The 24,008-nt window shown below is 33.3% G+C and overlaps 2 protein-coding genes and 1 long non-coding RNA gene across 3 annotated transcripts; all 3 read left to right on the top strand.

Annotated features, from left to right (window-relative positions):
* Positions 1-50: 50 nt before the first annotated feature.
* LOC122596695 lies at positions 51-2,261 on the top strand. Its single transcript, XR_006323363.1, has 3 exons — positions 51-170; positions 658-738; positions 1,852-2,261. It is a non-coding gene; the product is annotated as an uncharacterized LOC122596695 (long non-coding RNA).
* An 11,918-nt stretch (positions 2,262-14,179) lies between these two features.
* On the top strand, positions 14,180-15,676 carry LOC122595553 (malonyl-coenzyme A:anthocyanin 3-O-glucoside-6''-O-malonyltransferase-like). The gene has a single exon (XM_043767934.1). It carries the CDS (start codon positions 14,197-14,199, stop codon positions 15,562-15,564), a length of 1,368 nt encoding a protein of 455 aa, XP_043623869.1. The 5' UTR covers positions 14,180-14,196; the 3' UTR covers positions 15,565-15,676.
* Positions 15,677-20,354: 4,678 nt separating this feature from the next.
* LOC122598370 (protein GAMETE EXPRESSED 1-like) lies at positions 20,355-23,078 on the top strand. Its single transcript, XM_043770962.1, has 6 exons — positions 20,355-20,851; positions 21,185-21,772; positions 21,995-22,121; positions 22,207-22,393; positions 22,467-22,611; positions 22,707-23,078. The coding sequence occupies exons 1-6, from the start codon at positions 20,364-20,366 to the stop codon at positions 22,984-22,986; spliced, it is 1,815 nt and encodes a 604-aa protein (XP_043626897.1). The 5' UTR covers positions 20,355-20,363; the 3' UTR covers positions 22,987-23,078.
* Positions 23,079-24,008: the final 930 nt, after the last annotated feature.

Below are 24,008 nucleotides of genomic sequence, written 5' to 3'. Positions count from 1 at the left end.
TAACTATTTCCTAAAATAGGGGGGCTATATTCATTATAAAGGAGTAGAGATGATTATCAACATCGGATTATCTGATTAAAAATAGTGTTAGGGTTTATGTATTTCGATTTTTTCTGATTTACTAGAGTTACTTTTATATTTTGTTTTGGACGCAGCCTAAAATACTCTTGGTAAGTCTTTGTTATTGATGCGACCTAAGATACTCTTGATAAGTTTTCGTTCGATCTATATACCTTTGAATGTCTGAATTCAGATGTATTCTGGAATACATATTTGAGAAGCTTTCTGTAGAAGCTAACTTATTTGTTAAATGTAATCTAGAATTTCTTATTCTATGATATGGTTGAATGTGTCAAGTCGGGTTATTGTGGAATCGTTCAAATATTTGAGAAGCTTTCAATAGTAGCTTTCTATAGATCCTAACTTATCTGTGAAATGTAATTCTTGAATTTCATATATACTAATGTTGTTAAAAAGTCTCTTTTGTTTACCTTAAATGTTATACTCATCATATTTACTAGATGTACATTGACAATTACAGGGGTATTGACTATGCTGTTGCTAATAAAGATTGTCAATGTAGTTGTTGATTTAGTAACTCACTAATCTGTTTTCCCCCCCTAAAACGTGCATTGACTATTCATTTTTTACTTGAAGGCGATTGGATGTGGCCAGATTCCCGTACATTTCTTGGATAGTATGCCTTGCTAATACATCAACGGGGCAGTTGCGTGCAAGGTACGTAAGCGAAAATGAAACTTCAGACTTATATCCTTTAAAAGTGTATATATAGTCCAGGATCCGGATAGTCTTCTATAAGCTCTAAACATGTATTAAAACAATCTCAATAGTCTTCTATAACCCATTTCAGTTCATCTTTTTGATATACACTACGAGATATTAAGTTACATTGTTATAGTTTTACTAAAATTTGTATGATGAAGTTAATGGTGGCAGCTCTTGGCAACTCTAATGAATATACATTGAAACGATGTGTTGTATGTGGACTGAGGATCCGGATACCAGTCCCATGACTCTTACTTTACTCACTTAAAGGATTACTTTGGTTAGGACTGATAATAAGTTGGTTGTCCCTAAAATTTACCAGCACTATCATCCTATAAAATTGAAGAGGTTTTGTGCCGTAGTTACTAGGTAGGCCCGTTAAAACGGAAAATTAGATGTGTAAAATGGATTTTTACAATATTGTGAAATTTGGTACATGTCTTGAGATGCAGAGTTGTTAGAAAAAAATAGTATCGACGAGATGCCTTGAGAAGTATAGGGCCTTATTAAGTAAATGGTGGGTGGATTGCATATACTGCGTTAACTCAAATCATACCAGACCTTTAATGATATATATGAAATATAAGATAGACTACAAGTAGCCATCAGTGTTGGGCAACATATGCAACTAAATATAAGCTATGCAGGCGATTTTGTGAAGGACAACAATTAAAAATGTATTTAACGATTTTACAAAAGAAAAATTTGGTAAAAAGAGTACAATATGTTTGATTGAATAAACCCCCAAGCGGAATTGTATTTATAAACCCTTTAGGTGTCAATAAGCAGATTTGAGTTTTTATTTAACCGTGTGTTTTTGTCTCCTGGAAAATTAATATGGAATATAGGGGATATATGATTGGTTTTTGCACAAGCAGAGTTGTTGGTTTTAGTGTCATACTTGCAGTATATTTGGATTGTTCTAAGTTTGAAAGAATTGACAAATGTTACGTGTTAGTTTGTTAGAACCTTTAATGCTGAACAACTTGATTTCTGTATTATCCGTACCATTAACTGCGGCTATAGTCCTTTAATATGTTAAGTTAACCAAAGTTATGTCTTCAGGAGGATTGCCAAGCTAAAGAAACATGAATGCAAAATCGGTGTAGACGATGTTATGTACATGCTAATCTGCTGCAACTTCTTCGACCTTAAAGTCCATCTAATTCCCACGTATTTCAAAGCGTATTTACAACAATAGACTAGAAGTCCTTTCATCAAAGGACTGGGAACTCGAGTCAATCCATAGTTTTGAGATCCTTGAAATGATAAAGGAGCACCTAACATCTGTTATTGGATTGAGATCAGATTTTAGTGTCACTGACAATTTGGCAACCACCAAAAGCAAGCATCGTGATCTTTGGAGTAGTAGTTATTAGATACCAATACTATTTATTTTATATCGAAGCACATTTTTAATTTAAGAACTATGATAATCTATTTGAAAATTTAGTGCAAAATACTTTGTTCTCATATTCCACCAGTATCGCACTATCACGCATGGAATTTGGGTTTTTTAAATTATGTTATGTACATTTTAAAAAAAATTTGTAACATTTCTTATTCATTTTAATCACCCTATTTAATGACTAAATTATCAAGTTATAATTTGTAAAAACCAAATAAAATTACTGAGGTATGAAACAGTTGGCATTACTATTATCATGATATCATCTCAACTTATAATATGTTTGTCAAATTTATCACTATATATCTCATATTTATCACCGTAATTAATTAACGCGTAAAGGAAATAATTGATACTATGATAATAAAGTTGCTCCGGGTTACTATATAAATTTATACTATAATTGATATCATCTCGAATTTTTGTATGATACAATTTATATAGCTACAGTACATCGTACGGGTATTAGGACTATTAAATATAGATATATCACATTCCTCATCTTTTTTTTGCTTATGCGACGAACAGTAGAATCTGGCCCATCTTTTCATATGATCTCCCGATGCAATTTTAAAACATAATCCAAAAGGATATTTTTGAGAGTTATTCTTGTAGCATCTTCCTTGGTTGTTTTGGGTCGATTTATCAGCAACGTTCAAAAGACCACTTGATTGTAAAAAATTTGCTGTCCGTAAGCTTGAAGAACTGTTTGAAAAGGTGAATGAGGTTGTGTCAGTTCACGAGGAACCAGTAAGTAAGAACAAGTTTTTGATGGCTGCTGGTCTATAGTATTGTATGTGGTTTAACGTGTGTTCGGTTCATGAGGTTCATCAACAAATCCATTTGGCAGGTCATGAACTGCTTATTGTCTGTTGGTTTGCTTTAATGTGTCTTTAATGCGGTACTCACTCAACTACTCAAGAACAGAGAACTCTCACTTTTATAGTGCATCTATAACTAAATTATGTTGTGGAAACCACAAGTAAAGTATGAATCTCTCCTAATCTAGATTGGCTTAAAAGAACTAAACTTAGGATCAAACAAACTTCTGTTAAACAAACTAAGAAATACTTACAAATGTTGTATAATTGAAGCACTTCCCATGAAAGTTGTGACATAACCAGATATCGTTCTCAACGTCATACATATCAAACATCAGAAATCTCAGACTGAAAATTTGCAGAAACAGTAAAGTACAAATCCTTTTAAAGAAAAAAACCTTGGACAGTAATATGTTTTCATCGCGTGATTAACTTATAAAGACAATATCTAGTTCTGGTTCCAGCAAACTCTATCCCGACCAGTTGACATATTAACACCAATAGGTTATCCTAGTGGATTAGACTTTGCTATATAAAGTTCACAAGCTCAAGCCCTTCTCCGCAGACCACATCGGACCAGTCCCAAATGGTATTGCCGATATCCCTATAAGATAATGGAACACCTTTAGATGGAACGACAAGAAATACAGGGTAACGCCGGACACGAAGTGAAAAAAGTGCTTCAGAAACGCCAACATTCCCCGAAACCGTCATAATGGAAGATGGTGGAGAATTCTCAAAAGCATAGAGGAACAAATCAACTGTCATTGCTTTAGCAATGGCATCTTTGCATCCATTTGGTGCATGTGTGAGTTTTATACCTGCCGACTCGAAGACGTCTTTTATATTTTTACGAGGCACGTCTTTTGGATGTATCAGCATATGCAAAAAACATAAAAACTTCCCACTGGATTTCAGTTTGGCGTTGTAGATATGCTAATATATTACAAGGCACGTCTTTTGGATGTATGCCGTTTGGAATACAACAATTCTCCATATCCCAAAGTATAGCAAGTCGTCTCTTTGAACAATAAGGATGGTGGTAGTTCGACTCAGATTTGTGTTCAGGTATTCCTGTAGATAATAGTATTAAAACAGATATAATTCCGTTAGCCATCAGTATCTCACAAATCCATATTATTCATTTTCTAAACACTTAGCAAAACTAATTTTTAACTCAAAACCAAGTGTAGATAGAGTCGTTGATCACTCAGCACTAGCATGTTTTAGCAATTTTTGGTTTTGCCATGTAAGGGAAACAACTAAAATGTAAGAAAGCAAACACCAAAGATTGCACATGGTCTTCTTAACCTCATAAGTTAATTACATTGTGTAAACTAAATTATGAACGTGTAAATCATGAAGTGACCCAAGGAATTTTAACAACCAAAAAATAGCCAAGCTTTTAACTGCTTCAAGAACATTCTGAAAATAAACTTGACATTCGACCAAATGAGTATTTGGTTCATTAAAACCCATGAAATAAGAAATTAACAAGAAAGCATCTCTATAATCTTAATTTGCTTCATAGAGTTAGTGGACCATCTCTATAATCTATAATCTTAATTTACACTTCCTAGGCTTAGCACTATAAAAAACTTCTCATGTGAACCTTAATCAAGAGTAATTGTTTTACACGAAAACGACGAAACAAAGAAGTTGAGATAGACCTGGAAGTTGGCACAAGCCCTTCTCCGTGGACCACATTGGACGAGTCCCAGATGTTAGTGGTGGCATTACCTAAATCACATAAATCACCAACCCTAGATGAACTGATAAGAAATATAGGGAACTGCCGTTGACGAAGTACATGGAGTGCATTAGAAAAGCTAACATCTCCTGAAATCAGCATGATGGCGGATTATTAAGAGCATAGACGAACATATCCACCATCATTGTTGTACTGCATCCATCTGGTGTATGTGTGAGTAACAAACCTGCCCTCTGCGGGAAGGCATCACTTATATCTTGAGAAAGGTTGTTAATATTAGCATATTGAGAAAACTTAATATCCCATAGGATTTCAGTTTGGCGTCGTAGACACGCTAAGATAAAACGAAACACATCTCCTGGACATACGCCAATTGGAATGCAACAGTTCTCCACATCCCAAAATATAGCAAGCCTTCTCTTTACACGATAAGGATAAAGATAGTTCAGCTCAGATTTGTGTTTCGGGATTCCTGTAGATAATAGTATTAAAACAGATGTCATTCCGTAAGCAATCAGTATCTTACAGATTGCTTTGATTCATTTTTTTAAACACTTATCAAAATTGAATTTTCAGGCAAAACCAAGTGTAGATAGAGTCTTTCATCATTCGGCACTAGCATATTTAGCAATTTTTGGTTGGTCATGTTAGGGAAACAAATAACATGTAAGAAGGCAAAAACCGAAGGTTGCACTTTTAACGGCATATTATTCTAAATAGTCCTGATACATTACACGAATGCCTGGGATAGAACCGAAGTCATGAAACCCCTTATTTATCCACTCCCATAAATGTGGGAAGTGAGACTCAAACCCAAGTGGATCCTCCCATTGTCATAGACCTTACCAATGGGCCACCAACCTTATTGCCCATGTTAGTTACATTGTGTAAACTAAATTATCAACGAGTAAACCATGATGTAACCAAGAAATTTAACCAACTAAAATGCAGCCAAGCTTTTAATTGCTTTACGAACATTCCAAATAATAAACTTGACATTTGACCAAACGAGTATTTGGTTCATTAAAATCCTACCAAGTACTCACCAGCATACAAGGGCATATCAGATAACATTTTGCGGATTTCTTTGGATATGCAATCAATGAACTTGTCCTCATACCTGCTCACAATAAAAAAAAAAACATATACAGTGAGAAGTGTCAAAAAACAAATGTGATGTATGCGATAGGTGCATCACTATACAATTTTAAGGTGCATCATAGTTGTATTTTTTTTTCCCTTGTATTTTATTTTTAAAAAAGGGTTTGGGAATCCATCGGTTTGTTTTTTGCATCTCTCTAAAACCCTAAATTGTCAACCCTCGGTTTGGGACTGGACTCAAAAGCATTTGGTGCATTATTTTGTAAAACAGGGTATAAGAATATCAATTTGTAATTTTTTTAATCTTTCTAAAACCTTAAATAGTCAACCCTGAAGATTACTGGACACGATTTGGTGTTCAAAACCAGACGCGTTCATCACTTTGTAAATGTACAGTGCTGCACCTTAAATTTCTTAGCCGCATAATATCATAAATATAAAATGCAAAAAGACATAGAGTGCATTCAGACGGATGACCCAATTGCAGTGAAAAGGTTTGGAACCATTCAGGCCGGGGATGCGATTTAATAAAACTTCCTAGGCTTAGCACTATAAAAAACTTCTCAAGAGTAACGAAAACGACTAAAACAAAGAAGTTGAAATAAAATTCTGTTTACCCAATTGTCGTGTCATTGAGATCCCATCCAGAAAAGGTAGCTGCCTTGGACAGAGCTTCCCTCCATCCATCTACTTCTGCTCTATTTGCTACTTCATGTTTGTTAAATGCTTCTGCATAGCTCTCAGTTTGTTTTCTCACCACTTCGGGCTTAACATAGTAATATATGGGTAGAACTTTGGGTTTTGGATTGTTTGCACTGAGAATTTCAACAAGTTTCCGCAAACACCATGATGAAGAAGCATAATTTTTGGAGAAGATCACCATCAAAATTTTCGGTTGATTTTCAATGGCTTTGATCAATTTGTAGAGAGACAAGTCTTCTCCTCTACGCAATTCACTATCATCATCTCTAAAAGCATGAATTCCGTTTCGCTTGAAAGAATTGTATAGATGATCAACGAAGTTTTGAGGGGTATCTTCAACTCTATAGCTTACATGCACATCATATGTCCATCGAGACATTTTCAATACGGAAAGCTCTGTTCACATGTCAGCATATTATCATGAGAATAATTGTAGCGGAAAAACTAAAACATTCATCTCAATTTACTTGACAAGAATTAATCTAATATTTGGTCTGCAAGCAAAAACCACCGGGGAAGCAGAGCCTTCAAAAACAAGGATGAAAGAGAGAGATAATTACGGGTGTGATCCCAAATATTGGGGATTTGTAAAAAGAAACTTAACAATATCTCAAGATAAAAATATGTAACTAAGAAGTCTTAAAAGAATGATGATGTGGTCAGAAACCTAACAATGGAATACAACAACATCCTAACGTAACCGGGTATGGGGGTGATAGGTGACCATATATATCAGAAAACTAAAAATTATACAAATTCTAAACTCTGCCACTAAGCTGCGTTCGGTCCTAAACCCTCAAACTATATATTTCCACAAACACGCATATACCTTACAAAAATATTACGTACACAGTACCAACAGTTTCTGAAAAAATTCCACAAATTTTTGTACCTGCTGACCACTTAATCCATTCTAAAATATCACGAACAGATATTGAAAGTCTAAATTAGCTATCGACGAAAAAAAGTTACCTGAATCTATATGATGTACGGATTTATTATATACTGTTTGAATATGATCATATTAGATATGTATATATATTGTATATATAATTAACTGACATAAATAATAAATAAATAGTGTTGATTACCTTTTAACCGATATGAATATATTGAATTAAAAACGAATTTAAGAAAACAAATAGATTAAAACCAATAGTCAAAAGTATGCAAACCTCGTCCACATGAACACGATACCCGAATATTGCTAGATCTTGAAACACCAAAACTCAAACACTTTTTCCTCTGGTTCAACAATAGCGAAAACAAAACGAACAGGGTTTTGTTCGCATGAAAAACAAAACCCCTTTTATATGTTTTGTCGGCTAGAATCCGATTGTTTGGCTTCTATATTATTAGTTTGGTTTTCTTTAAATCTATATATATATATATAGGTAAGTTTGATTGTTTTACATTAATACGTACAATATAAGTTTAATGATTATTATAAGGGTATAATGATAATGATATACACGGATCTATATATTATTTCCTAATTATAATACAAAGTTACCATCTATAAAGTTTCCATATTCTCCTAGATAGATGTCGTCCACCTTCTTTATATTTAACTAGAAATTGTTCCCGACGGACATTAGTTGTAGTTGTATCATGTTTACCTAACATGCATTGTAATTGATCCCAGCCAAAAAAAAAAAGAGTGACATTACAAATATTTGCAAACATTGTTTTTGGTAGTATGATGAATATACAAACAATTTGTGAACCAAACTCTCAAGCACAACAGTTAACCCAATATAAGTTTCAAGGACTCCAAAGAGAACATCAGTAACCTGAGTTCTGAATAGCAGCAATCTAGAAAAGTTGGCATCTTGAACCTGCAAGCTCGAAATGGGGGCTGTTTTAGGGCAGCCAAACTCACGACCATGTTAAGATTTAACCTCCATTTTAGGTGGTGTGTGAACCGATAATGAAGAACAAGAAGAAGGAAAGAATGCATGAGAAAAGTGTGTGAATGAGTGGGTGATTGAGAGAAAAGAGGGAGAGTGTTGAGAGAAAACTAAGCTTGTGTGTGTGCCTTTCCAAGAGATAAAATGAAGAGAAAGTGCTGGGGGGTGATGTATTGGGGCCGGTTTTGGTTGGGAGAAAAAGGAAGAGATTTTTGGTTTAAATTTTTTGTATAATTAGTGCATGTGTGTATGTATAGGTTGTATGCAAAGGTACAAGTACTACTCTTAGGACTTTATGGTACATTTGTCTCTCATTCATATTCATATATATGTATGTGTGTACATACATTTTTGTACTTTAGTTTTGTCACTTAACTCATTGGTGGGCCTACAACATAGATTTTTTTATTTCAAATTTTCATTTATATCCTTCTACTTTTTCAAACATTGTAATATAAGCTTTTTTTAAAGTTGTTTAACTATTGAATATGAGTTCTAATATATAATTAAATAAAGGGAAAATTATAACAGTGATCAAATTTACAAAAAGTTATTACGATATAGACACCTAAAAATTTATTTTTATAGTTAGACAAGTTTTTCTTACCACCAACTTTTATTAGTAAGAAATTAAAAAATTGAGTAAATTTATGGCATGTGTCAAGGTAGGTTACACATGTGGGTCCGAGAGTCTAACTTAAATATGTTTAGCGGAATAAATGAGTGCAAAAAATCATAAAGGAGAAAACCAAATAACGAAAAAGCTATTAACAATTCAACATCCAAGTTTTTTTTTCTAAAAGGTGAAATTCTTTCAAACTTCGTGTCGCGATTCGACAGCGAGAGGTCTAACATACATTGTCTTAACCAGGTTCGCATTAGAGAGCTCCCTCGAAATAAAAATGTCTATTTCAAATACCCAATGGGAGAAAACCTCATACTAATCCGCCTGAAGGTACGGCGATTAATAAGGGTAAACTCTGTCACCCAAGCCAAACCCTCATCAAAGGATTACCTATATCTCAAAGTTGATGGAATGGAGATTCGAACCTAAGACCTATAGGTCACCAGGAGAACTCCAAACCACCACATCAACTCATCATTAATCAACATCAAGTTATACAAGAAATTATTTTCTTTTGGTGAAAGTCTTAATTGAAGCTTTTCAAAAATAGTCTAAAATAACCGTAAAATACAAAATAAGAAATAAGAATGCCCAACATACATGCCTACATGGTAGTAGAAATCAAAAGGTGATATCGCTGCAGCCACAAACCAAGTTTCTTAACCACACCATTGACCAAGATGATCTATCAAATAATTGTAACTGGACGAGAGGGAACATTTCACATTTCAAGCTTTCAGGTTCATGCACGATCTTTGCAAAGATTTTAAGGAAGCAACTAATTAAGTCCGCTCCATATACAATTTAGTGATCAGCTGTAACATTCGTGATTTTTGACTTAGTTAACTTGTAATTTAATGTAGATGAAAATGAACGAACTTGTTGACTTACATGGATTACCGAACGTTTTGTTGTATAGTAATGTAACGTGAAGTCTAATTGTGTTAATGGTCTGGTTTAGCGTTTAAATGGTTAACGTTTAGCTATTTGGCGGAATTAGCGGAGCGGGAGCCCAATAATGGACTCCCTAGGCCGGCCCCCATTCTCCCCACACACACACCCACCACATTCATTTCTCCTTATCCTTTTTCCTTTATCTCTTTTTCTCCCTCATTACTCCCCTCCCTTCTTCCTTTCAACAACCACCAAAGATTTCCATAAATTCATCATTTAATTCACCCATATTTGTGTTTTAATATCAAAATTTTAACTAGTCAAGTAACCCTAACAATAATAATAATCATTCTTCAAAGAAATCAATGATTTAAAGGTGTTCATCCAATTTTTAGCCCTAAACCCGAATTTGGAAGACTTCAACCCTTTTGGTAAGTAAAACTCATCTTAAATCTTCCCTTTTTATGTTTAGAACTTCATTGCTAGTCATGTCTAAGAAACCCTTGATCAAAATCGGGTTAAAACTTGAATTGGGTCAAATTAGGGTTTCATTAGGGTTTGAGGTTGATTTGTAAGGATTTAATGATGGATTTGATGTTTTGGGACAAGATTATGATATGGGTTATGTTCAATGATGTTAAAATATGTTGATTTTTGCATAAAAATGTGTTTTGGAGCTTCATTTGTCGACCATGGAGTCAAAAATCTGCCCAGTAGGAGCACGGCCACTCAGACAAACGCTCAGTGCTTGTGGCCACAGTTTTCCCATAATACAGACGCTCACACGGCCGACCGTGCGAGCGGCTGCAGTCCTTCTGTTCTTTCCCCAACTTTTTCGTTTGGTTATCGGTCAACTTTTAATGATCCAAAACTTGTTTAATGGTCTTATATTAACATCCTAAGATCAACAAAATTGATTAAACACATTTCTAAACAATTTGATTTTCATAACAAATTTTGGTGCTAAGTCATTGAACCGCTTTTGACCAAATCCCTTCATTTATCAATAAATGTTCTTGAATCACTTCTAAGACATCTCTGGGAGTTAATTTAAGTTACATGCCAACTATGAAACCCTAATTAGGGTTTAGCTTACCGCGTAATAATGCATATATTATATATAATGGTATGTTGTGGACACGTGGCGGACATTGAACATCTATAAACTCACGTTAGCTCGATCTTAACTACTTTTGCCGACCAAGGTGAGTTTTCGTAGCCCCTATGTTTACATTATTTGGGGTGGAAAGTGTACTCGGTCGTTTAAACGTTGTCGGTTGTTATACTTCGTTATGATATGGAACGAGGCGTTAGTTATTTAGTTGTTTACTTGTAGTATGTGTTAATGGACATGTATGTGTAATGATGGTCGTTGTTGTATATTATGTAAGACGCTATAAATTTGTATATATATGGACGTGGACGTGGACGGTGGATTGACGAATCCACACCCGGTATGAACATTACCATGGACATGGGTTGTTTAACCTAAATATGGACGATATTGCATGTATATGGACGATTATTGGACGTTGATGTTGACTTGTGATAATGTGAAACCTTTTAGGGTTCCATGAACGTGATTAGGTGTCCTAATCCTCATATATCGTTAACGGTTGTTATCCCGACACACTTGTTTTTCATTTCGTAAACCTACAAACTCACCAACTTTATGTTGACTCGTTTTAGTACACTTTTCAGGTAAACAGGTTAACCAAAGACGTATTGGATGATGATTGATTGTTTGGCATGCTAGGATTGGACTTGGACCTTATCGTGGATCCGTGATTCATAGTTTCCGCTTATGGGTTATGCTTAGGATCATTTACCATCTTTTGAACTATTATTTTGTAAATGTTTGATGGGCGTGCTCCTTATGCATTTTTGTATGATTTGGTATTCGAAATTGAATGATTGTATGGATTTCCAATCCTATTAAATGCATCTAGACTTGTCTCTACTTAATTTTTATGTCATACTGTGTTTAGTACGTAACTCTCATGATTCCGCCTTGTTAGAGTGTTACATCAGCAGTGATAGTTATCCGAAAACAATTTTCACAACAAGGTCATTAATGTAGAAATGAATGAAAAAAGTGAAAAGTTTAAGCATTATAATATTATCCATAATTTCATTATAGCTAGAACATGATATTAGTGGATGTTTGAATTTGTAATTTGAAACTGATTTTCACAAATTGGGGTCACAACAATTATATTTTTATGTTTGAAACAAAGATTATGTTTTAGAGGAAAAAAATATAACTATGTTGTTCTAAAAAAAATAGTACTCGTATAAAAAGAAAAGATACACTGACTATGACTATGGATGAAAGAAAACATGTCAAATGTAAGTACTTTATTTGTGTGTCTTATGACTCCTATCTTTGACAAATGGCAGGAATTTATTAGATACTTTCATTTCTTACTAATCTATATAGATGACAAGAAAAACTTAGACTAAATCTATAAATAAATTTGTAGGTGTCTATATTGTAAAAAACTCTTTCCAATTTGACTATTCATGTAATTTTCCCTTACATAAAACTAGTGAAATAAGTTGTTCCTCTCTTGTCATCCAAAATGAAATCAAAATATCAAACAGAATCACTAATTCAAGACCAAAATATTCAGAGGACTCTTCTGACCAAACAAAACAAAAATTGTCAGCAAAGTTGTTTACTTTTTGTAATCCAAGAATTATATTTTTCGACAATCGAGCCCCGTCAACCGGAATTCGTGGTTCTGCTCCTGGGTGCGTATACATAGTTTTTTTGTTGCCTCCAAACAATTTATTTGGTTGGCTCAATGAAATATGTCGATAAAAAAATATTAATTGAATGAAAATAAAAAGAATGTTATAAATACAAAGAGAAAATGGAATATATGGCTGTTAGATACCCAAGTTTGGGTGTAAAACCCCTCACATATCAATATTTTAATATATATATATATATATATATAAATGTTTGGGCCCCTATGATTTTCATGGATTAAAAAAACAAGATGTGAGGGGTTCTACACCCAAATTAGATATCTAACAGCCACATACTCCATACCCTCAAATACAAATATATTTGTATATTATCAGAAAGAATAAGAAAGGTTGAATATTGAATCTTTATATACACAAATATATAGACATACATGAAGTGTACAAGCATAATTCATATATTATACATGGATGGTATGTGTATGTATAAGCTTATAGTATAGTAATACCTATATTTACAACATATATTTTTCAACCTTTAAAATACTACACGATCATTATCACGTTAATACTTTTACATTAGTAACCTCACCACAGTCGTTGTCATCGCCACCGCTGTCGGCGGCATCACCACTGTCCCACTACCGCTTCTTTCATGCCAGAAGTATTTTTGAAAAATTTTTGTTAAGCTTATTGAAAATACAAATTACGAGTATTAAATTAGCTATAACTTTTTAAATTAATCCAACAAACTTTTCAGTTTAATGATAGAAAAAATTGACAACACTCTATGAAATTGATGCGTTCACCCCAAATTCATATCTTAGGAATCCCTTAAAATTTTTTGCTTGGACGAGTATAACATTAACATCACAACCACTCCCCGGTCCCCAAGTGTATATATTTTATCAAATTTCTCTTTTAAAAAACTGATTAAAAAGAAACAGAAAAAACACGGATAATAAAGCTTTATATTGATCTCTATTCAATTCTACATCAAATGTACTCATTATTTAGATACAAACAATTGTTTATCTATAAAAAGGAGTAATCAGATTTTGGAAAAATGTCAATTTCGTACTAAAAAGTTGCAATAATTAATGTAAAGCGGTTATTCATTCATTTATTTTAGTTGGTTAGATTTTTTTTCCCTTTAAACCATTTTTAACTAGTAAGGTTCTCATGTAAGGTGACCAAGTTTTCCCCTAATATATTACATTTAATCGGACCACTAAATGGTGTTTTTTTTTCCTATTTAGTATTGAATGATGGGGCTTTTTAGTATGGATCACATTAAAATAACATTATTTAAACCTCCGTTATAATATTCGATCCGTACCAAAAAAAAAAACTACCGTGGTCTTTCAAGAAAAAAGCTCATAGATATATGAACTTTAAATTCAAACCTATCTTTGTGGATAAAAACCCAAATACATCTTTATCAGACTTCCATTTGGATTTTAGTTGGTCCACAACTAGTAGTAGTACTTATTAAGATGAACACTTGTTGAGACTTGAATAACAATATGGCTTCCCTTCCTATCTTGACTATAATTGAAAAGTGTCCTGTATCACCACCACCTGCCACCGTAGGTAACAAGTCATTACAACTTACTTTCTTAGATGTGTTATGGTTAAAGTTCATTCCTGTTCATACTCTCTTCTTTTTTGATCTACCAATCACAAAAACTCACTTCACCCAAACCATTGTTCCAAAACTTAAAAATTCCTTATCTGTTACCCTTCAACATTTTTTCCCATTTGTTGGTAAACTAGTATTATTCCCTACTAATATTACTCGAATGCCCGAGATTCGTTATATTGAAGGTGATTCTGTTTCGGTTACGTTTGCAGAATGTAATCTTGATTTTGATGATCTTAGCGGAAACCACCCTAGAAAATGTGACAAGTTTTATCATCTTATACCTTCCCTTGGAAACACTTGTAAAGTTGATGATTACATAACTATGCCGGTGTTTTCGGTTCAAGTGACACTTTTTCCAAATTGTGGGATCTCTATAGGAATGACAAATCATCATAGCTTGTGTGATGCAAGCACTAGGTTTTGTTTCCTGAAGGCGTGGACGACGATTGCTAGTCATGGTTCAGATGAAACATTTCTAGCTAATGGAACTTTGCCGGTTTTTGATAGAGTGGTGAAATATCCAAAACTAGATGAAAGTTATTTGAAGAATGCAAAAGTTGAAACTATTAACGAAGATTATCAACTTCCAAGACTTTCTGGACCAACTGATAAAGTTCGAGCCACGTTTATCTTGGCTCGAACAGTGCTTGGTGGGTTGAAACAGCTGGTTTCAACCCAATTACCAACGATAGCATATGTATCATCTTTTACAGTAGCATGTGCTTATATTTGGAGTTGTATGGCAAAATTACACAATAAAAATGAGCTGGCACTATTTGGTTTCGCTATTGATTGTAGGTCACGCATGGATCCGCCCATTCCTTCGGCCTACTTTGGTAACTGCCTCGTGTCATGTATGGCTACAGCAAAAACCAATGTTATAACCGAAAAGGAAGGATTCGTGATTGCTGCTAAATTGATCGGAGAGAATCTACAAAAGATGTTGACCGATAAGAAAGGAGTTGTACAAGATATAGTGCCACTCGCGGACAGGTTTCCTAACGGCATGCCAACAATAATGACGATAGGAGTTACAGGAACACCAAAACTCAAATTCTATGACTTGGATTTCGGATTTGGAAAGCCAAAAAAACATGAAACGGTTTCAATCGACTTTCATGGATCAATATCTATGAGTGCTAGCAAAGAATCGAACGAAGATTTGGAGATTGGCATGTGCCTTTCGGCTACTCAGATGGATGCTTTTATTCGTATCTTTAATGATGGTCTAAAAGAGTACCTTGTTTAATTAGATGCATCATATTTATATATATGCAGTACGTCATTTCCTTAACATATCTATTTGGTTCAGTATGTATATATTAAAGTTATTCTTATAGAATTAAAATGAATGTTAAAAATGTCGAACTGCGGGTTCTATATTTACCTTCCATGATACCAAAATACAATGACCAAAACTAATTCAGCTACAACCCTGGGCCTATCTAACATTTGAACAGCGTGTTAATTAACAAGTGCTGGAGTCCTTATCTAGAAAGTTGATAATGGGTCCAATAACCCAGTCAAACTTAAGCCATGTTGATTAATAGTTTTATACCACTTACCAGTGGTCCAAATTAGGTGAGTGGATTACAGAACAGCAAGGACTCTCTAGGCATGTTCTACTTTTTTCTTTTTCATTTTATTTTTCTAAAACAGCAGGATAGTTAATATATATATAAAAATATCTACTAATAAGTTATTAGAGATCAAACCAACAATATCATGATATACAAAAAATACAAAAGACAAAAAAACCAAATAACCAACAACCATGACTCAAAAAATAACTTTGAATTTTAACTGCGAAAATTGCGGTAAACCAAGATAGGTAAAAAAAAAAACACCTCATCAACAAATACTAAACCACCTGTTTTCAGTCCATGATATTTTTATTCCATTCTCCAATAAGTCTTCAGAGATGAAACGTAACACATAACCAACCTAGGAGACAACGGATGACAAAATCTTAGTGTCCTATCTTAGCGCCCTCCATCAGTCCATTGTAATGAAGATAAATTCTCCATAATTATATTCGTATAGTAAGTGAGTAAGCACCTAATGCCGTCCCTAGACATTAATATGTGAACGAAGATCAAATGTCATGAACTAAAATCGTAATTTATGGAAGATAGGATTGAAACATGTAAGTTTTAAAAAACTACATGGACGTTTTTTGTAATTAACTTAAAGAAAAAAAAAGGTGTAAAAAGCAAACACGTGATCTTATAAAAAGTTCTTATACTTGAGCCACAAGCTACAAAGCTTATCTCACATATAGTTCATTAAATTATCCATCGACTATATATTTTTAATTATTTTAATATTCATTTAATAAATTAATGATAACAATAGTAAATACCTGTGCGTTGCGGCAGTGAGATGGTGGGGTAATAGGTCATAAAGTGTGATAGCCAAATGCCTTAACCGTACGTGTTTCGCCCTCGGATTTAAAAATTCGTCGAAAGTATATCGAATGACATCTCTAATGAAAGAGCATAAAATTTTAATAACACCCATATAATTTTTAGAATTTATCGATGTACGGTTTGTGAGCTAAAAGATTTTGAATGAATTGGAGAAATAAATGATTTATGGAGGAGAGAGAAAAAAGATGATTGGTTGAGATTCGAGGAGAGAGAGAAAGTGTGTTTGGTAATATAGAATTGATCAAATGGCATTTTGGAAAAGTAAATGTTGAAACTTAAAATGTTAGACAGAGAGAATCTGCTTTATAATATAGTCTCTCTATATAACTAAGAGAGATAAGTTTTTTCCTATATGACACTTTTCTTTTCGTGTCAACTAAACTTTTTACTTAGGTGTCATTTTCTAATAATTTTAATGTTTTTTTAGATATATTGACATTTAAATTTATATTTTTTAATACTCATATGACACTCATTTGCCACATCATCATTTGCGTATGTAGACATTTGCTTTTTTTTAATCAATTTTAAATAACAAATAAAAAAGCCAAATACAAGATTAGAACTCATGAACTTAATATTATGCACAAACTACTTGATTTAACTTAATTTTGGTTTATATTTTGCAAGCTACATTAGATATTCATTGAATAAAAACAAATTAAAATAAATTTATAATATATTGTCAATCTTTGTTACTTATATCTTTCTATTTTTCTTTGTATTTAATTATCTTTATACGTGGAATATAATTTACTTTAATATAATATAAAACTAGATTATATTAATAATTACATCTAATATTTTACTAACCTATTATATTATCAATGTTAAATTAGATATTTACTTTATCAATTTCACACATATATTTTTGATATTTTAATCTTTATTTGTAACTTATCTCTGTATAACTAAGATTATGTATTTTGATAATATTTAAGCGTAAAGATGTTTATATATGTTTTAGACCGCGTCTTTTTATTAATTCAATGATAATTATCATTGTTTAATGGAATTGTTTATTATATTATATTTACTATATATATATATATATCATAGAAAAAAAGAATTTTATGATTTATAAATATTTACGTTTCATTAGTTGTACTTTAACATACTTGATACTCCTTCCGTCCCAATAAAACACAATCGATTTATATAACATTTATCAAGTATTACATATATATATATATTTATAAATTATATTTTTATTATTTGCATCAGTTGTAAATTGACTATTTTTTATATTATCATAAACTATGACTAATAATGTAATTATCAGTTAATTTTAGTTTACGTTCTCAGTTAGTCCCGCACAACGTGCGAGTTTAATCTAATATTGGATATAATAATAAAAAAACGGACTAAATCTCCAAATAAGGAACGGTTTTAGCCTAATAATGGATGCTGTTAATTACTTGTTAGTTACGGCAGTAAAAGATATGATTTTAATGCAGAAAGATTTACCTTTTCTCTTAATAGGGTGGTGTTCGGCCAATATAATAAAATTTATTTACTAAAGTGAAATATTAGGTCGGCCGGTAATATAGCTTATGTAAACTATAAATAAAGGCCGGCCGGTTGGTCATAAACTATTTTGTTATACTTTATTTCTCCATATTTCTATCTTTCTTTTAAGTTGCAATAAAACACACACCCTTCACCCTTGGTCTCTTAGCTAGCTAGCTAGGTATACATAATAACATCATATCCAGTTTTTTTTCCTCTTATTCCCATCATATAGTCGGTTTTTATAGCTTGAGTACGTCATAGATAGTTAATTTGCTAAATTAAGATATTAGATATAGAGTTTAATTTATATATTTACAAACCGCAACGATATACCCTTTTGAAACTACATGTTTCATTCTTCGCCTTAATTCAGCACAATTTATTAGCAGTACATCGGGTTTTTTTTTTTTCCTTTTTGCAATCTTACCGGAAGAATTCCTCTTTTTGGAGTTCTTGTTACTGCAGCTTTGTATTTTGAAGTGTTTTGTGTCAATGAATATCTGTACGTACCCGGAGTTTGATCCTATAAAGAGTGATGTGTGCATATATAAACTAATGATAAAAAAATTTAAAAAAATACCACTATTAATACCCATATGTATACGATGATGATGAAATTGTAAGACATTATAAATTTACGAGAGTAAGTACCCGCGCGTTGCGGCGGTGAGATGGTGGGGGTGATAGCTAGGTCAGAGAGTGTGATAGTCAAATGTCTACGGCCTCCGCCCTTGGATTTAAGAATTCATCGAAAGTATATCGAATGACATCTCTAATGAAAGAGCATGAAATTTTAAGAACATTTTTATAATTTATCGACGTATGATTTTTGAGATAAAAGATTTTGAATGAATTGGAGGAATAAATGATTTGTGGAGGAGAGAGAAAAAAGATGATTGGTTGAGATTTGAGGAGAGAGAAAAGGTATTATGGTTATTTTAGATAAATATAGAATAAATGAGAGGGGCATTTTGGAGATGTACTTAAAATCAATATTGAAAACTTCAACTCAATGTTGGAAGGAATAGACTTTATAATATAGTATAGATAATATATCAATAAAATAATAATATTGTTAACCATCATATTTGGAAGGGCCGGATTTTTTGAGAGTTGTTTGTAAGTCCGGTTTCCCAAATCCTGGTTTCCCATTTGCTGACCTATGTCTTTTGCAAACAACCTTCACAAAACCCCTGTTTTTTTCAAAAAGTTGAAGAACAAAAAGCAATGGGTTTAGTTGAGTATCTTTAACAAAAATTTTATGTATTTGAAGGTGAATAAGTGTCACACCTTAAAAGCAGGTCTCCTAAATTTATTTATTTTATATATACATAAGTAGGATTACAAATAAAACAATAAAAATATAAAGTGAAGCAAAAATAGTCGGATTGTTGTAAATTTAGTTAGCTGCATACACAATCTTCAATTCGATCAACATCATTGAGTTTGGGTCGTTAACTTCTTATATTTTAGGGAATTTCCTTTAATACTTGCACAGGCCTGGCTTTCCTACTTAAAAGTCTAAGTATGTTGCATATATACTGTAATAAATTGGACTTTTATTGGAGAGAACCATACAGTTTGAACAGAAAATTAAGTGTTCAAGGAGCGCCGAGATGTCTAGAGACTCCGGCTATCAACAATATTGTCATCTGCATGCAGATCGAGTTTTGAACTTTATGTTGAAGTTAGAAGAACGTTTAAAACTTCTAATTATAGTCTTTCATTTTGGTAGCGCTGTCTTCATATAGAGGCGGCTGAAAGCATGAAAACTCACAAGTCATTATTTTAATTATCAGAAACTTTAAATTTTGTCACACCATTGATCTTATATCTGCCGGCTATAAGATTAAGCTATGTCCGTTTACTTGACGCACAAGGAATGTAGATTCTGATATTGGAAATAGTCTTGGCTTTTTTGTTGTTTTTTTTCTTCCAGTTATCCTGATGTTGATATATGCCCATAAATTTTCTCCCTTTGGGCCACCACTACATTAGTTAATTAATTATGACTCAAGAATCTTTCATTAGAAGTTTTGACACTGTTGTGTGTTATAATGCTTCCACTCCTAATTGATTTTTTTTTGTGTGTGTTTGTGTGCAGACAATGAGTTATTATAAGCATCATGCACGCATTATCCTACGGGTTCTGATAATACTTTCACTCAGCATCAGATCACATAGCTGGTTCTTTTCTAGTGGAAAGGGCGATTCCATTGAAACACCTTCAAAACTTCCTGAAATTTCCAGTAGTATGGTTGTTGCTGAATTCTCCATGGAACCATTTAATAGCAGAAGGGGGGCGACCTTACTAGAAAAGGCGAAAGAGAAGGCTGCTTTGCCTAATTCTTGCTGGCAAAATGCATATCAAAGTCTCTTTGCAGGATGCGCAAAAATATTAGCAGATGAAGAACAAAGGTCTAGACTAGCTTGGTATCTTACTGATTGTTTTCAGAAAGATATTGGGAAGTCTCCTTTTCCTTACTGTGATGTAAAATCGCGCATGAAAGATTGTTTAAAGAGAGTTGACCAGGAAGCTCATAGCCAATATCTTGAATTCTATCTCGAGACTAACACCATTTGCCATCAGTTACAGTAAGTATCTATGTATTTATCTTTCCATAGGATACCTTATAGTCTCGTACAATAATTATCTTTAAACTTTTAAACTACAAAAACAAATCCAAGATATGCAGATAGCAGCTGACCATTAAGGTCATGGTGGCCAAATGGGCGGGTTGAGCAATTTGTTCATTTTGATAACAAAAGCTGTCTTGTTACAGTATCTATATATTCATGTCATGATATTATTCTTTATAAAGGTAATCACTTTAAAACAAATATGATGCATGTTCTATGAAATGGGGAAAAAAAAATACTTGTCTATACTTTTGGAAGGTGACTAGAATGGAACTTTATCTGTTGCAGGACAGATGCATTCAAGAGACAAACTGAAAGATTAGTGAATGAACTTAAAAGAAGTGCTGAAAATGCAGAGGACAAGTTAGAGAACATAGAAGAGCAAGCAAACCGTCTCTTGCATAGTTCAGATAATATTCACGGCTCCTTATCTTCTATCGAAGTTCAAACACAAGAACTGGCTCAAACATCAAAACAAGTTGAAGAACGTGTTAGTGTCGTGTTATTGAATTCACAATCTGTTTATGAGCAATCCCTCAAAATAGCAGATTCTCAATTGGAGCTGGGTAACCGACAAATAAAAATGAATGAAAAGGTGGATGAAGGAATGGCAATGCTCAATGAATCTGCCAATAAGTTGTGGGAAGAAATGAACCGATTACAGAGTGAAGCAGCTGAGATAGAAAAGGAAATTGGTAAAGTTCGAGATGCAATGTTTATGAAGATGGAAGATTTGCAAAACAAAGCTGATGATATTGACAACAAAGCAGAAATGTCCTTAGTAAAGCAAAAACAACTTCTAGAACGCCAAATGGCAGCCTTTGAAGTTCTCCAGACGGTTATAAGTTTCCAGCACCAAGCACTTGAAGAGAGCAGGTAATATGGGTTTGGGTCAAAACGGGGTAGAACGCTATTTATTAAATACATTTTGGACGACTTATAACCCGTTCAACCTATTTACATTTAAGAAAAAAAATATATTCTACCCATTTGAGTTATGAGAGACTATAGAACTTATTTTGGTTCAAAAATTATAATGGGCCGAAATTGTCACCTGTATATCAGTATATACTAATCTAGTTCCACATTTTATTGCAGGGCGACTGTGCAACACATGATGCAGCTTGGTCATAGTCATCAGCATGAACTCATACTAAAACAAGAAGAACTTAAAAAATCTCACGATCATCTATTCGAAAAGTCACAGACAATATTGGCTGCTCAGGTTGACCTTTCAGTTCAGTTTAATTTCTTCATTGTCCAAATGCACGTATTATCATTCTGAATAATTCTCTTTATATGTTTCATAGGAAATGTTTGAGTCAAAGCAAGCAAGTATGTTCCTTGCAATCGACAAACTCTTCATTCTACACAATGCAATTTTGGTTGAATCACGTGTCATCAAAGCTTTCCTTGTATATTCTGGATTAATCTTCATTCTGTACATGTTTACTAGCATGAAGCAAACATACAGTGTGAGATCCAGGCTATATATAGGTAAATTAATGCTACTGTTTAAATACTTGAACTTTTGGGTGTTTTTACATCTCACAATAATATTTTCTTGCAGGGTTATGCTTGACATTCTTGATTGAATTTTTGGTACTTCGATATGGAAATGACGTTGAACAACAAGCATGGATTATAAGCATTGTCAGGTTTATCTTTATGCTACTTGCATCATGTCAACTTCTGTATTCCCTCTACTCATACAGGTAAAGATAATCTGATTTCCTGTTTGGTCAACATTATCTTAGGAGCCGTGTTCTATATTACAAACTTATTGTGTTATTTTTTTAAAATTCAACAGAGACTACGAGACACTAAACCATCAGATGCTACAATCACTAATTGAGAAGGTTAATGGCATCCAAAAGAAACAATTGTCATATGATGATGATGATGATGATGATGATGTTGATGTGAACTGGTCTAAATGGGTTGACAGCGATATATCTGAAGATGAAGTGGAAGGCCTCAGACAAGACCATTCTCAAGACCTTGACTATATGCTCCCAGATGAAGTCAAAGAAGCTTCAACCACTAGTTCAGTTTCAAGAGTATACAATCTCCGTCACCGTGGTCCCTAGCTTCAAGATTTGCTTAGGAATTACTCGTACTAATTAGTTGAAGGACTCTAATAACCCATGTGAGATTAACTATTGAGTTCTACATTATACAACAAACTGTGTGAGATTAAGTATCGAATTCGTTTTTATTATGTAATGCAGTTTGAAGAAATAACAAATTTTTAGGAGTAAAATTTTCAGAAACAACTGTTGTGAATTGGATAAATGTGAAACATTTAGGCCAAAAACAGGTAATTTGTTATGGGTCATATGGACAAAAACACTTTTCATCCAAATAGTATATAGGCAGTAACCAGTTAGACCACATCCTTTAAAGGTATTAAACCCAACATAAAAATAACATAACAAGACTTACAATTACAAGTAAACGGGTCAAAGTCTGTACCTCTTCTCTCGGGTCAAAGTCTGTACCTCTTCTCTTCAAGAAATGACCTACGATTGACACTTCAGTTACAGGACAGACAAAAATCTTTAAAAATTGATAGTCCCTCACTATTAACAAATTAAACAACCAACTAAATTTTTACTGCAAAAGCCATATATGACCAAGAAATACTAACTAAAATTGAGCAACATAAAAAACTACAAACTACAGATATAGAAATAAAACAAAACATAAAATGGATCCACAAGATTATTCCACAATGAAATACGTAACTAGTAACATTACATTCAACACTAAAGACTCAATCAATCACCACCGATTGCTATAACCTCCCCACGGAGGATAAACATGTTGCATTCCATATCCATGATGATACGGATACATTTGTCTTGATGGTGGTAACGAGTACATCATCGGCCTTATTTGTCGATGATATGTTGGCCCAAAGATTGGCGACGGGAGCCCAACCAATGGTGACGGAAGATATGGTAGTGGAATGCTGGAAGATACTGGTTGGAAGAGAGGTTTATTATAATGAGTCGTACACTGTCTTGATCTATCCCGACATAAATATTCATCAAAGGGAGGCTTTGTATAAGGTTCAGGTTTATGGATACCAAGTTGTCGATCATGTTGA

Source organism: Erigeron canadensis, chromosome 4 (assembly GCF_010389155.1).
Source record: "Erigeron canadensis isolate Cc75 chromosome 4, C_canadensis_v1, whole genome shotgun sequence".
Taxonomy (NCBI): domain Eukaryota; kingdom Viridiplantae; phylum Streptophyta; class Magnoliopsida; order Asterales; family Asteraceae; genus Erigeron; species Erigeron canadensis.
Note: the sequence above shows the minus strand (reverse complement) of the source record. Positions and strands in the feature narration are given on the sequence as shown.

Excerpts from the sequence above, each read along its gene's own strand:
- LOC122595553 (XM_043767934.1), top strand. The coding sequence starts at position 14,197 with ATGGCTTCCCTTCCTATCTTGACTATAATTGAAAAGTGTCCTGTATCA.
- LOC122598370 (XM_043770962.1), top strand. The coding sequence starts at position 20,364 with ATGAGTTATTATAAGCATCATGCACGCATTATCCTACGGGTTCTGATA. Across the intron at positions 22,122-22,206 it reads AGACAATATTGGCTGCTCAG|GAAATGTTTGAGTCAAAGCA; the intron begins GTTGACCTTTCA and ends TATGTTTCATAG. Across the intron at positions 22,612-22,706 it reads TATTCCCTCTACTCATACAG|AGACTACGAGACACTAAACC; the intron begins GTAAAGATAATC and ends AAAATTCAACAG.